This window comes from Myotis daubentonii, chromosome 3, assembly GCF_963259705.1.
Source record: "Myotis daubentonii chromosome 3, mMyoDau2.1, whole genome shotgun sequence".
NCBI lineage: Eukaryota > Metazoa > Chordata > Mammalia > Chiroptera > Vespertilionidae > Myotis > Myotis daubentonii.
In genome coordinates, this window is record NC_081842.1 from 33,038,023 (window position 1) to 33,050,976 (window position 12,954).

Consider the following 12,954-nt stretch of genomic DNA (forward strand, 5'->3'; position numbering starts at 1 on the left):
GAATGTGAATCAGTTGGGAGGTGAAAGCCAGAATGTTTCCCAAACAGAAAATTTGGTCAGAGGTGAGAATTGGCTGGTTTTAGATCTTATTGAGAACATGAAATATGGCAGATTCAGTAAAATTTTTTCTGTAAACATACTCTGCTATGAGAGGCCACGTTTCTATTAACTGAAATTTGCCACTGGTAGAAATCTAAAGAAAAAGGAATATGAATAAAAGTTATTTACTGAGCACATATTATGTGTAAGGCCTTGTACTAGGACTATACTAGGGTTGCTCTGTTTCTTAAGCACACATATGGGGTAGGTATTATCTATTTTTTCAGTTGAGAAAATACCTGGTTTGAAAGATAATGTGTATTACCTACCGGAGCTGGGACTCAACTGTAGTCTTTCTTTTTTGTTTTATTTTTTTAAATTAAATTTATTAAGGTGTGATCATTCTGATTTACTCCTCTTACTGTATATCTTGGGCATCTTAGTTGACTTTTAAGTGATTAGTTTAGAAATGAATTGAAACTGAAATGAGATGAGATTGAAATTCTAGCACATCTGAATTCTGAACACATTATACCATGTATTTGCTTGTGTAATTGTTCTTTTGCTTATTTAATTGAGGTCTCCCAGTCCCATTTTAAGTGTTACTCCCAACTATAACTTTTCCTGATTTCTTCATATTTTCTTCAGTTTCCATAGCACTTACTAGCAAATAATCATATTTTATGACAGTTAATTGTATTTTCTACTGTTGAACCAACACACAAATGGGTAGGATTTCATCTTTCTCATCTTAGAATTATCAATGCTTAATAAAGTGCCTGGTACATAGTAACTACTCAGCAAATCTTCGTTGAATAATCAAGGGTTCAATAATTGCATTAAGTATTGATTTAAATAAGCTTAATAATCAATGCAAAGTCAAGGCCTGAATAAGTGATAACATACTCTGCAATGGCATGAAGTGGGAAATATTTCTCTCTCTCCTGCAAAATCCTTCCAAATTCCTAGAATATTACATAGTTGTATTTACTTCTGGTTTGACATTTCTGGGCACAAAATAACAGACAATATTAGTATTAATTTTAAGTAATATAAAGTATAATAATTAGAATTGTTCATTCTAGAATATTTAATGACAAAGTATAAGGAACTGATTTTCTGTTATAAGGATGAGAACATTCTTCATGGGCACATTATTGCTTGATTATGTGTTAAGGGGTAGAACAGTGTTAAATGAATAAAGTTAGCAGAACAGCGTTAAATGGATAAAGTGGCCAACATTGAAATGAGTTTTAAAAAATAGAAGAATATTGGAATATAGGCAGTTAAATATGTTTCTTCACTGGCCTTGAGATTCTGACAGAGCTGTTTGCTTAGGCTCAGTGCACAGCTTTCCAGAGTTGTGTGGCATTAATTAAGCACATCAGCATGGATTGTGTTGCTCTGTCTCAGCAGTCAAAACCCGACCTGAGGTAGCTGTATCTAAATGGAAGGAGACATTCTAGATTCAGTGTGCAAAGCACATTCAGGGGAGGGCTGATTAGGTGAAACGTAGCCCAAGCTGTTGATTCCTTATTAGTGTGGCCAGAGCCCAGTTTGGGAACATGGGGCACATGGATGGAATTGTGGGTTAGAAAGGGCTTGTACCTTACTTGATAGACAGTTTTTACAAGAATTCACCCTGAAATGGTGATGACAGGAACCAAAATTTGTCCTCAGTGGGCATAATTTTTTGCTGTTGTTAATCCTCACCCAAGGGGAGATTATGTATATACATATATATATTAGATAGAGAGGAAAGAAGGAAGGGGGAGAGAAAAAAACAAAGGAGGAAGGGAAGAGAAACATTGTGAGAGAAACACATCAATTGGTTGCTTCCAAAATTCTGGATGGACCTGCATCCCAGGTACTCCCTTGACTGGGAATCAAACCTTCAACCCCTGGATCTGCAGGCCTATTCTCTAACCACTGGGCCATGTCGCCAGGGTGTGAACATAATTTTTAAAGGAAGAAGAATTACATTTTTTGGGTGTTCAACAAATGTGAATAATGTATTTAATAGAATAAAAGTTAAAATATTTAAACATAATGGTGCTTCAAATGTGTAAGGATATTTGGTAGCTGTTAGCCAGGGGAAAACTACACTTAAGCTTACATGGAGTTTTGGTCTTTTATATTCTTGGCTTTATCTTGAAAGTCCTGTAGTTGAAACTTTAGATTCTGGCATTTGTGGTTCCCTTAAAAGAGGCTTTTAACCTAGTTTTGGTCATCTATATTACATTTTGCATTTTTTCCATTTAAGTGAATGCTATATTTTTATTCTTAGCAAACAGCAGCTCTTTTTGTAATCTAATCTCTTTATTCTAGGCAGTATACAATTAAAGGGGGTAGAAATGTACAATTTTTACAAGATGGCATTGTATTTTCTTTATAGCACTTACTACTATCTGTAAATGTTTTATTTTTATTTAAATGATCCCTTCCACCCCTACCCAATGCAAGTTGCATTTATCAGCTTGAGTTGTGCAGAACTTTGTATTTTCTAAGGTTCTATTCTCAATGCTTAGAGGAATGCTAGACCCATTCTGGCACTCATTAATATTTGCTCAATTAAGACCATGATGTAGTAATTCTTTTAAGGACACTTATTTCATGAAATGTAGTTATTGAACTCTTTGAGTGTATATATTTTCAGCAGGCAATGGTGTAATTTCAGTGTATAAAAATGTCCTCTTTGGTTCATCTGATTGCTTTGTCTTTGGTTTACCTACTAATGCATTCCTGCATTTTTGGTTACTGACAGGTGACTTTTGGGAGGCATGGAAACTACAGATTCAATCTTCTGGGGAGTCATCTGTTATTTTCTTACTAGGGGCCCAGTGCACGAAATTTGTGCACTGGGTGTGTGTGTGGGGGGGAGTGTCCCTCAGCCCAGCCTGCCCCCTCTCACATACTGGGAACCCTCAGGCGTTGACCCCCATCACCCTCCAATCACAGGATCGGCCCCTTGCCCAGGCCTGACGCCTCTGGCCTAGGCGTCTGGCCTGGGCAGCGGGGACCTGCAGTGGCAGCGGGGAGGCGCCACGATCACGCGGGCTCCGCCCCTGCCCCTGCAGGATGCCTCTGGCTGAGGCGTCCGGCCCGGGCAGCGGGGACCCACAGCTGCAGCGGCCCCGCGATCGTGGGCTTCGCTTTAGGCCCAGGCAAGGGACCCCTAGCTCCTGGGACTGCCAGCTTCGACAGTGCCCAGCTCCCATCGCTGGCTCCACCCCTACTTCCTGCTATCACTGGCCAGGGCAGAAAAGGCACCTGATTCTCCGATCATGGCTGGGGGGCAGGGCAAAGGCGGGGGCCGCCTTTGCCCTGCCCCCCAGCTCTTAGCTCCCCCCTGGGTTTCCGATCACTGTTAGTGGCAGGGGGCTTCTTCCTGCTTTCCCTTTCGCCTCCCTGCATTGTGCCTACGTATGCAAATTAACCGCCATCTTGTTGGCAGTTAACTGCCAATCTTAGTTGGCAGTTAATTTGCATATAGCCCTGATTAGCCAATGAAAAGGGTAGCTCGTACGCCAATTACCATTTTTCTCTTTTATTAGTGTTGATGCCTCCTATTGGGTCATGAGAAATGGCATCTAGTGATGGTGATAATCAAGTGCTTGGCTCATTGTTTCTTCTAAGAATTCTGAGGGAATTCAAGGACTCAACAATGACTTTATGAGAATAAATCGTGCCCAATATAAAAACAACTGTTTGTTGTTGTGGGATTTCTTACCACTTACCTACCATAGTGGGAGTGAGGGGCTCTGGCTTGGAGTAAGCCTGGATTTCCTAGAAGAGAACGTCCTCAGACTTTGGCGGCATGCCTCTGACCCGTTGCATGCTTGTTCTCCTTCTAGCTGTTTATTAAAGTATCTTCATAGAGAACGGACTCTGTGAAGCCTACCCCCATCAGAGGGGGAAGCTGTGTGTAGAAGAGAAGAGCATGCATTTTGGTCAGACAAGGCTGGAGTCCAGGGCCCGCTCAGTCATTTTGTTACTTATTCTCAGTCATTTTGTTACTTATTCTCTTTAAGCCTCGCTTTCCCCATCTGTAAAATCTGGTTAGTAATACCTTCCTGGAAGACCATACAGGTTCATAATTAATAGCTATTTATGATCATTGTAGGAAAAACACCTATTAGGAGTTGATAAGTAGGCTTCATCATGCTGACTTAATTTGAGAGATGAAATGATCTGTTGATGGGGACAACTTTTGCACCATCCATTCTTTGAGGAAATCAGAGTATTGGAAGTTTTGGAGCACTGGAGTACTCTTGCTTCTTGCTTTAAACAGAATGAGTCCTAAAGCCCAGGAAGAAACAAAACAAGACCATTTATCCTGTGAGTGGTGTTGACCAAGGAAGGGTGTCACATGCCATGCATTTCCTTGTGCCTTGACCCAATGTATAAGTACCTTTGGAGGCTTCCTGGTCTTGTGTGTTGTTTTTCTGCCAGCTGTGGATTCAGGCTTCAAGTAGTTCAAGTGAGCAGGTGAGGCAACCAGTATTTTCCTATCTTCCAGTACTTTTCTATTTTACCCGTTCACATTTTAAATCTTGGGACAAGATTTAAATAAAGATAATTACTTGCCATCTGAAGCTTCTTTTCTTGATTTGGAGAAAAAAAGAGAAAACAAATGATGTGTCTCTTGAGGCCACTGTGGTCTGTGACATAGAGGCCAGGGACTAGGGTATCAAAGGTGTGTATTGTTAGGTGGTTTGGGTCCTTTAGGGCCTGGGTTGAGCTCTCCAGGATTCCTCTGGAGCTCCATAATGGGGGGGGGGGGGGTGGAGGTTGGGAGGGTGGGGAGGGGAGAGAGAAAGAGAGAGAGAGAGAACAAAAAGGTGCTACTATTCCTCTCATGTAGTCAAAGATCACCTCTTAAAAGTTATTGGATGTTCCTGGATAGAATCTTTCCATAAGTGGAATTCTGCAGTTTTTAGGTTGTATCACTTTTTCCACTAAAGGTATTTGTTGGGTGATTCTAAGTGTTTCCTCCACGTGTGAAGTGTTCGTTTATACATGAAACAGTTGAGAGTAAAACAGGCCTCACAGAGTTTGGCAAGTTGCAAAAAGCTCCAAAAGTGAAATGCTATCTCCTCTCCTATCATAGTTTGTATCTCAATTATGTGGATACTAGAGGCCAGTGCACAAAATTCGTGCAAGAGTAGGCCTTCCTTCCCCCGGCTGCTGGGCACCCAGGCTTTCCTCCGGCACCCAGGACCTGGGCCTCCCTCTGCGGGGTGATCATGGGGTGATGGCCGGGCCCCCGACCAATCGCATCGCAACTGCCTTGGCTAGCCTGGTGCCAGTGGGTGTCATAGCGCGGTCCCGGTTGGTCATCCTGACAGTCATTCCACTGTTCGCCTGTTCGGTCGATTTGCATATTACGCTATTACTATTATATAGGATTGGATCTAACTTTTAAGAATGCTGAAAATGTAACATTTCATCTTTGGTCAGTCAGTACTATTGTCCCAGCAGAAGGTTTTGTGATGGCCACATAGATGACAGTGCTTATTTAGTCAGGTGGCTGGTAATTTTTATTTGAGGCATAAATTGATCTTCTGGTTAATCAAATTTAAATTACAAAAGACGTTTTCCTTTTTCTCTTCTATTGAGTAAGAAACAGATTTAGACTTACTTAAAAAAAAATCTGCACTCGAGAATATGTTTATTGATATGTGTGTGTGAGAGAGAGAGAGACAGAAGTAGAGAGAGAGAAAGAAAGAGAGAGAAACATTGATGTGCGACTGACTGGGACCAAACTGCAACCTAGGTATGTGCCCTAACCTGGGACTGAACCTTTAGGTTTACAGGATGACGTCCAACCAACTGAGCCTCCCGGCCAGGGCAGATTCAGACTTACTTTTAAGGAAAGATCTGTTACACCTGTTTCAGTTGTCTTGCTGGTTAAAGCTTTTCCAGGATGCTGTGTTTAGCCTTTTGCTCAATTTTATTAATCCTACCTCTTACTTTGCTGTTTCTTTAGACTTTGGAAACATGGTCACTTATTTTTCATTAAGCCTGGATAAACTGCCTTAGGTTATTTCGGCTGCTTGGTTCATGTAGCACTAAGAGATTTGAAACAGATCCAATGAAGCAATAGTGACCTGAAGTATGCTCTTAATAATTTGGTTAACATGGTTCTATTTTAACATCTATGGGGCAAAAATCTATCAGTGGTTAAAATCGTCTTTTTTTCTTTTACTTCTGACAAGACACAGAACACAGCATGAATTGTTTTAATGCTGTTGTTGGAAAAGCACAAAATGCTTAGTGAGTAGACAAAAAATGATGAGGTTTGGACAGTGATGTTATGCTTCACATTCTGTATTTAAAAGAACTTGTAACAGTTATGTCTGCTTTGTGGTGAGAAAGAAGGAGGGAGTGAGGAAGAGAAGGGGTCAGAGAGGCGGGGGGGGGGGGGGAGAGGCAGATGCAGAGAGACACAGAGAGACTGGCTTGTATGATGTAGAAGGTTAAGTACCAGGGAGCCTGCCAGGGTGTGACTCATGCTCCTCAAGGCTTGGTGATGCAAGGCTTTCTGCCGCCTTCTCATTCATGTCTGTTGTCAGGGACAGATCATTGGGCTGGTGTGTGTCAAATTTTTATTTTTATCTCTCCTTTATTGACAGTGAAAACAGCAAGGAGGTCAGTCTGCCACAGCAAAGCAAAATGCTTTCATTTAAAATATCTCAGTGCCAAATGAATACGGTTTGTTCAAATAATGACTTTGGCTCTTACTAAGAAAAATTGATATTGGGACACAGGAGATTTGCCTGGTTTCTGAGGTAACTTGGTAGATTATAATCTGGTTGCTATAGCAACCCAGCAGCAGGGAAAATTACAGGAAGGATAACATTTGAAAGGAGGTATTTTATTTAGTAGGATGCTTAAAAGCCCTTTACCTATCATCTTTCTCCCTGAAGAAGTGGGATGGGGGTCTAGAATTGGCCTCAACAGAAGCAAGAGGGGAAGACATAAATGACTTTCGGTGGCTGGATGCACCTTTGAATGTGGTCTGGTGTCAGCGACCGCTAAGGAACCATTATAGACACTTTTTATGCAATATGATAAGCAGATGATGTGACAGAATCTGGAACCTCATACCCCAATTCAGCAATCCCTTTTTGTGCCTGGGACTTTTGATAATACTGATGAATTGAACTTTTAGAACCAGCATTCAGGACTAGTCTGACATATGAATTTGGGATTGTCAAACAATATCTGGGACATAGTCTTAGTGTCCAGTGATTTTTTCCCCCCAACTAATTAATTTTACAGGCATATGTTATAGGCATCTTTCTAAAGGTATAAACACCAAGCATGTGGTTTCTGCTCTAGTACAGTGATGTTAGAATTTGCCCATGGACTTTTGAAAAGACATGGATTATTTCCTTATTGGAGTATTGTTTCATTCCATTGTAGTTATGTTCAATGTTTATATAAAAACTAGAGGCCCGGTGCACAAAAATTTGTGCATTCCGGGGGAAGGGGGGTCCCTCAGCCTGGCCTGTGCCCTCTTGCAGTCTGGGACCCCTTGGGAGATAACGCCCTGCTGGCTTACGCCTGCTCCCGGGTGGCAGAGGGTAGGCCCAATCCCTAGGTGCAGCCCCTGGTCGGGCTCAGAGCAGGGCCGATTGGGGAGTTGGGGCGCTGCCCCTGTCATGCACAGAGCAGGGCGGATTGGGAGGTTGCGATGCCACCCCCAGTCACGCTCAGGGTAGGGCCGATTGGGGGGTTGGGGCACCACCCCCTGTCACACTCAAGGCAGGGTCGATGGGGAGGTTGCGGTGCCACCCTCTGTCTCGCACAGAGCAGGGCCAATCTGGGGGTTGGGGCGCTGCCCCCTGTCACACACAGAGCAGGGCCCATCAGGGGGGTTGGGGAGCTCCCCCCTGTCAAGCACAGAGCAGGGTCGATCAGGGGGTTGGGGAGCTCCCCCCTGTCACGCACAAAGCAGGGCCCATCAGGGGGTTGGGGAGCTCCCCCCTGTCACTCAGAGAGTAGGGCCGATAGGGGAGTTGGGGCACCGTCCCCTGTCACACACAGAGCAGGGCCCATCAGGGGGTTGGGGCGCTACCCTCTATCACCCACAGAGCAGGGCCGATCAGGGGGTTGGGGCACTGCCATTCTCACACTCAGGGCAGGGCCGATGGGGAGGTTATGGTTCTACCCTGTCACACACAGAGCAGGGCCCGTGGGGGGGGTGGGGGGACGGGTTGGGGCGCCGCACCCTGTCACACACAGAGCAGGGCCGATTAGGGGGTGGGGGCGCCGCACCCTGTCACACACAGAGCCGCAGGGCGATCAGGGGGTTTGGGTGCTGCCCCCTGTCACGCTGATCCCGGTGCCGGGAGGCCTCTTGGCCCCGCTGATCCTGGTGCTGGGAGGCATATTACCCTTTTACTATATTGGATAGAGGCCTGGTGCATGGGTGGTGCTGGCTGGTTTGCCCTGAAGGGTGTCCTGGATCAGGGTGGAGGTCCCCACTGGGGTGCCTGGCCAGCCTGGGTGAGGGGATGATGGCTGTTTGCAGCTGGTCACACACCTTTCAGGGTGGGGGTCCCCACTGGGGTGCTTGGCCAGCCTGGGTGAGGGGATGATGGCTGTTTGCAGCTGGTCACACACCCTTCAGGGTGGGGGTCCCCACTGGGGTGCCTGGCCAGTCTGGGTGAGGGGCTGAGGGCTGTTTTCAGGCTTGCGGGTGACGGAAGCTCCCAACCGCTCCTTTTTTTCTTTTTTCTTTTTTAATTCTGGGCCAGCTTTAGCTCTGAGGCTCCGGCTCTTAGGCCTCCGCTGCTGAAAGTAGGTATCTGGTTTGTTTCAGTTTGAAACAATGTATAACTCCAGCTCTGACTCCAGCTCTGAGATCCCAGCTCGCTGAAAGCTGGTTTCTGGGTTTTTTTTTAGCTTCTATATTTGTTAAAATGTTTCAAACTGCAAGCTCAGAGGCCCGCAAGGCAGGTGGGGAACATTGGTTTCCTCCGTCACTGAAGCAAGCAAGCCTCATGTTAGTTTCAAGCTGCCTGGCTGCCGGCTGCCATCTTGGCTGACAGTTAATTTGCATATCACCCTGATTAGCCAATGGGAAGGGTAGCGGTCGTACACCAATTACCATGTTTCTCTTTATTAGATTAGATAAAGTTAAATCACAAATGTCTTCATGTTAGGAATGACTTTAAAAAGCTCACTTTCAAGGAATTCTTACCATTAGCAACAGCATGGATGGAACTGAAGAGCATTATGCTAAGCGAAATAAGCCAGTCAGAGAAAGATAAATATCACATGATCTCACTCATTTGTTGAATATAATGAACAACATAAACTGATGAACAAAAATAGAACCAGAGTCATAGAAGCATCGAACAGACTGTCTAACCTATGAGGGAAGGCAGGGGGTGAGGGGGTAAGAGATCAACCAAAGGACTTGTATGCATGCATATAAGCATAACCAATGGACATAGCGGGGGGGTGGGTGGGAATGTGCTGGCGGGTGGAGGCAGCTGGGGAGAGGTCAGTGGGGGAAAAAGGAGACTTATGTAATACTTTAAACAATAAAGAATTTAAATTAAAAATAAATAAATAAATAAAGGTCAATAAAATCACACACACAAAAAAATAAAATAAAAAGCTCACTTTAAAGAAAGCAATTGAAATGTTAGTCATTCTGTAGACACCAAGGGATTTCCTTTTGAGTTCTTAAAATGGCACAATGTGCTTACATTGGTGAGAGTTTTGAATATTTAGGACTGAAAGATTATTGATACAGTTATGGTACAGGAAAAATAGATCATCTTGAAATAACTGTTATAATTCAAGGTAATGAGAAGCACCTGTGGGATTGGGCCTAAACCGACAGTCAGACATCCCTCTCGCAATCTGGGACCGCTGGCTCCTAACCACTCACCTACCTGCCTGATCGCCCCTAACTGCGTTTGCATGACTGCCTGATTGCCCCTAACCCCTCTGCCTGCCTGCTTGATTGCCCCTAACTGCCTCTGCCTGCCTGCCTGATTGCCCCTAACTGCCTCTGCCCGCCTGTCTGATCGCCCCTAACTGCCCTCCCCTGCCAGCCTGATCTCGCCCCTAACTGCCTCTGCCTCCCTGATTGCCAGGGTCCGGGGTGCAGGTGAATGGGATTCCTGGCTGGCAGGCCGCTGACAGCAAGCTATCCAACAGCAAATTCTGCGAGGAATGGCCCATCCTAGAACAATTATAAATTCTAGGAAGGAGAAGTGGAGTTTTGTTTTCTTTTCTTTTGTTTTAGAACGTACTATTGGGGACCTGACCTTTCCTGAGCATCAGATGCCATTTCTTAGGCTCATACAGATGAGTAGGAATAGGTGTTAGTTGGGGGAAGAGTAAGGTGGGTAGTGGGCAGAGACTAAGGATTACAGGAATAGCATTACAGGCAGGGGGAACAGTAAGCTGATGGTTTCAAGGCAGAGAAGAACAAGGCTTGCTCCAAGGACTAAGATGAATGACACTGACATCTTTCCAATTTCTAGAAATATATAGTAATTATTTTATTAGTATCAACCTTGCACATGATTTTTAACCACAGTTTTCAGGCATGGGTTATGTCCTTTAATTTGTATTTACATAGTATAAATTAGTGACCTTTTCTCTTTTTATCTAAAGAGGAACTACATTAGATTAGAACTAAAACTTTGAGGCTCTTGAAAACATACTTTGCCTTTGCCATGCATGGTTCAGTCTTCTGGAAGTTGTCTTCTAATATTAAATATTTATGTTCATATGACCAAAACACTGACATTTAGGTAATGGATTTAAAAATCTGAGTGTTTGGTGGGAACTACTTGTAATATTTATTTATTTATTTTGTACTGTTCATTATTATTTCCAGGCCCTATACACAGATGCTTTTTCCAAACTTTTTTTTAGTAAATTGCTTTCTGTTGTTACAAAATAAAATCATATACCCCATGTTAGTAATAGACACATGGGAATATTATGCAACAGTTTTAGGTCAGAACCTCATTTCTCTGTGCAATTTGCCTTCATAAATATGGTTTCTGGTCTTTTAATTTTTTAATTGCCGTTTCTAAATTAGTGAAAGAATTAGAAGAATTGTGTGAGAGGAAACCGTATCTTAAAATTGAGATTTTGAGTCACATAGCATCATAAGCAACACTGGAGAATTCACTTAGCTAAATTCTAATGCATGTGCTTTAGCCCCCTCACATTTGAACCAGGTCTGAGACATATCCTAAGTTTTGTGTCTATACAAGATTCTGAGCCACATACTTCCTGTCTAGAACATAAATTTAGGTAATAAAACTGTTAGAGAAATCCCAGATGTTCTAGTATTAAATTGAAATTAATGTGTTATTTTGGCAGGTTATTCTTGTTCAAGTTAATCCAGGTGAGACTTTTACAATAAGAGCGGAGGATGGAACAATTCAGTGCATTCAAGGTAAGAGATTTTTTTTTGGAAGCCTTCTAATCAAAGGAGTTTTCCTTTATTATTTTAATAAAGTAGAATGTTTTTCAGTGTCTACCTATGATTTTTCTAGAAGTAAAATTTATCTTGGAATTAAAAAAATTTTTTTCTTTTTCTTTCTGTCAAATAGGGAACCCTTTATGCTGATGTAGATGCTGATATAAAAGAGACAGAGTTAAATACCTCTAGTATTCTATTGACCTTTAAGTGCATTAATTTAACTTGGGAAAGCTTGCAGGTTTTATATATTATGGAATTTGGTAGACCTGAAAAATTTCAATTGAGAATAGGAAGCACTTTTTCAAATTAGATAAAAGTTTAAAAACTATATTGTGGTGCTATCCAAATGATGTTTTTATAGGTAATATTTCTATTAATGACCTGTCATTTATTCATTTATTATCAGATAGATATTAACAGAGTACTCCCAAATTTGGTGGCTTAAAACAACATTTATTGTCTTACAGTTTCTGTGGGTCAGGAATTTGGGCACGGCTTAGTTGTGTCCTATGGCTCTGGACTTTCAAAATGCTAAAATTCAGGTATGGGCTAGAGCTGCAGTCATTATAAAGCATGTCTGAGGGTCATCCTTTTTCAGGCTTGCTCAAGTGGTTATTGGCAGGATTTAGTTCTTTGCAGGGTATTGGCAGGAGGCATTCCTCAATGTTTTGCTAAGTGGCTCTCCATGGGGACAACTTACATTCTTGCTGCTGGCTTCATCACAGCAGCAGGTAGAGGGCAAGAGGCAATACTAGGTTCAGCCCACTCAAGAAAGGGGTTTAGACAGGATTGACTACCAGCAAGCAGGAATATTTGGGGGCCATTTAAGCTGCCCACCACCATCCACACTCCACCTCCAATAATTCATGTCCCTCCCATATACAAAATATCCCCTCCCAGGATTTTCAAAGTCTTATTCCAGTAAAGCATCACTAGAGTCCAGAATCTTGTCATTAAAATAAGTTCTAAGTATAGGTGAGGCTCCTTGGGTAGTTCTTTAATTGGGTACAGCTTGTTGGGCATTTCAGTTAATTTCTAGTTTGTGTAATACCAATGTCTCTTCCCTGTAGTTCACTTTGGAAAGAAATTACTTAGGTACTCTGATCCATAATGAATTCTGTTCTCGGAAGATCAATCCAGATCTGTATTAACCTGTAAACACTTGTGTTGAAGAGCACTGTTTGTGATGGCTGTTTTTGGTAGTGATCGGACGTATTGTAAATTGACATATAATTGAGTTCACTACTGGGTTATTGATTGGACTGGAGTCTGATCATAGGGCTTATTTTTATTTATTAAAAATATTTTAAATTGATTTTTAGAGAGAGGGGAAAGGAAAGGGAGAGAGAGAAACTCATGTGAGAGCAAAACATCAGTTGGCTGCCACCTGCATGCCTCTGGGCATGTGCCCTGACTGGGAATTAAACTGGCACCCTTTTGGTGCACTG

At 42.8% G+C, this 12,954-nt stretch overlaps 1 protein-coding gene across 8 annotated transcripts in view; it reads left to right on the forward strand.

Moving 5' to 3' along the window:
• Positions 1-12,954, forward strand: part of FNDC3B (fibronectin type III domain containing 3B) — a 340,205-nt gene that overhangs the window by 87,635 nt on the left and 239,616 nt on the right. For 2 of the 8 annotated variants that reach the window (XM_059687042.1, XM_059687041.1), the window contains exon 3: positions 11,404-11,479. The exons of the other annotated variants lie outside the window; for them this stretch is intronic. In XM_059687042.1, coding sequence (XP_059543025.1) covers positions 11,404-11,479 — 76 coding nt within the window. The remainder of the gene's footprint in view (positions 1-11,403; positions 11,480-12,954) is intronic. 8 annotated transcript variants of the gene reach the window in all.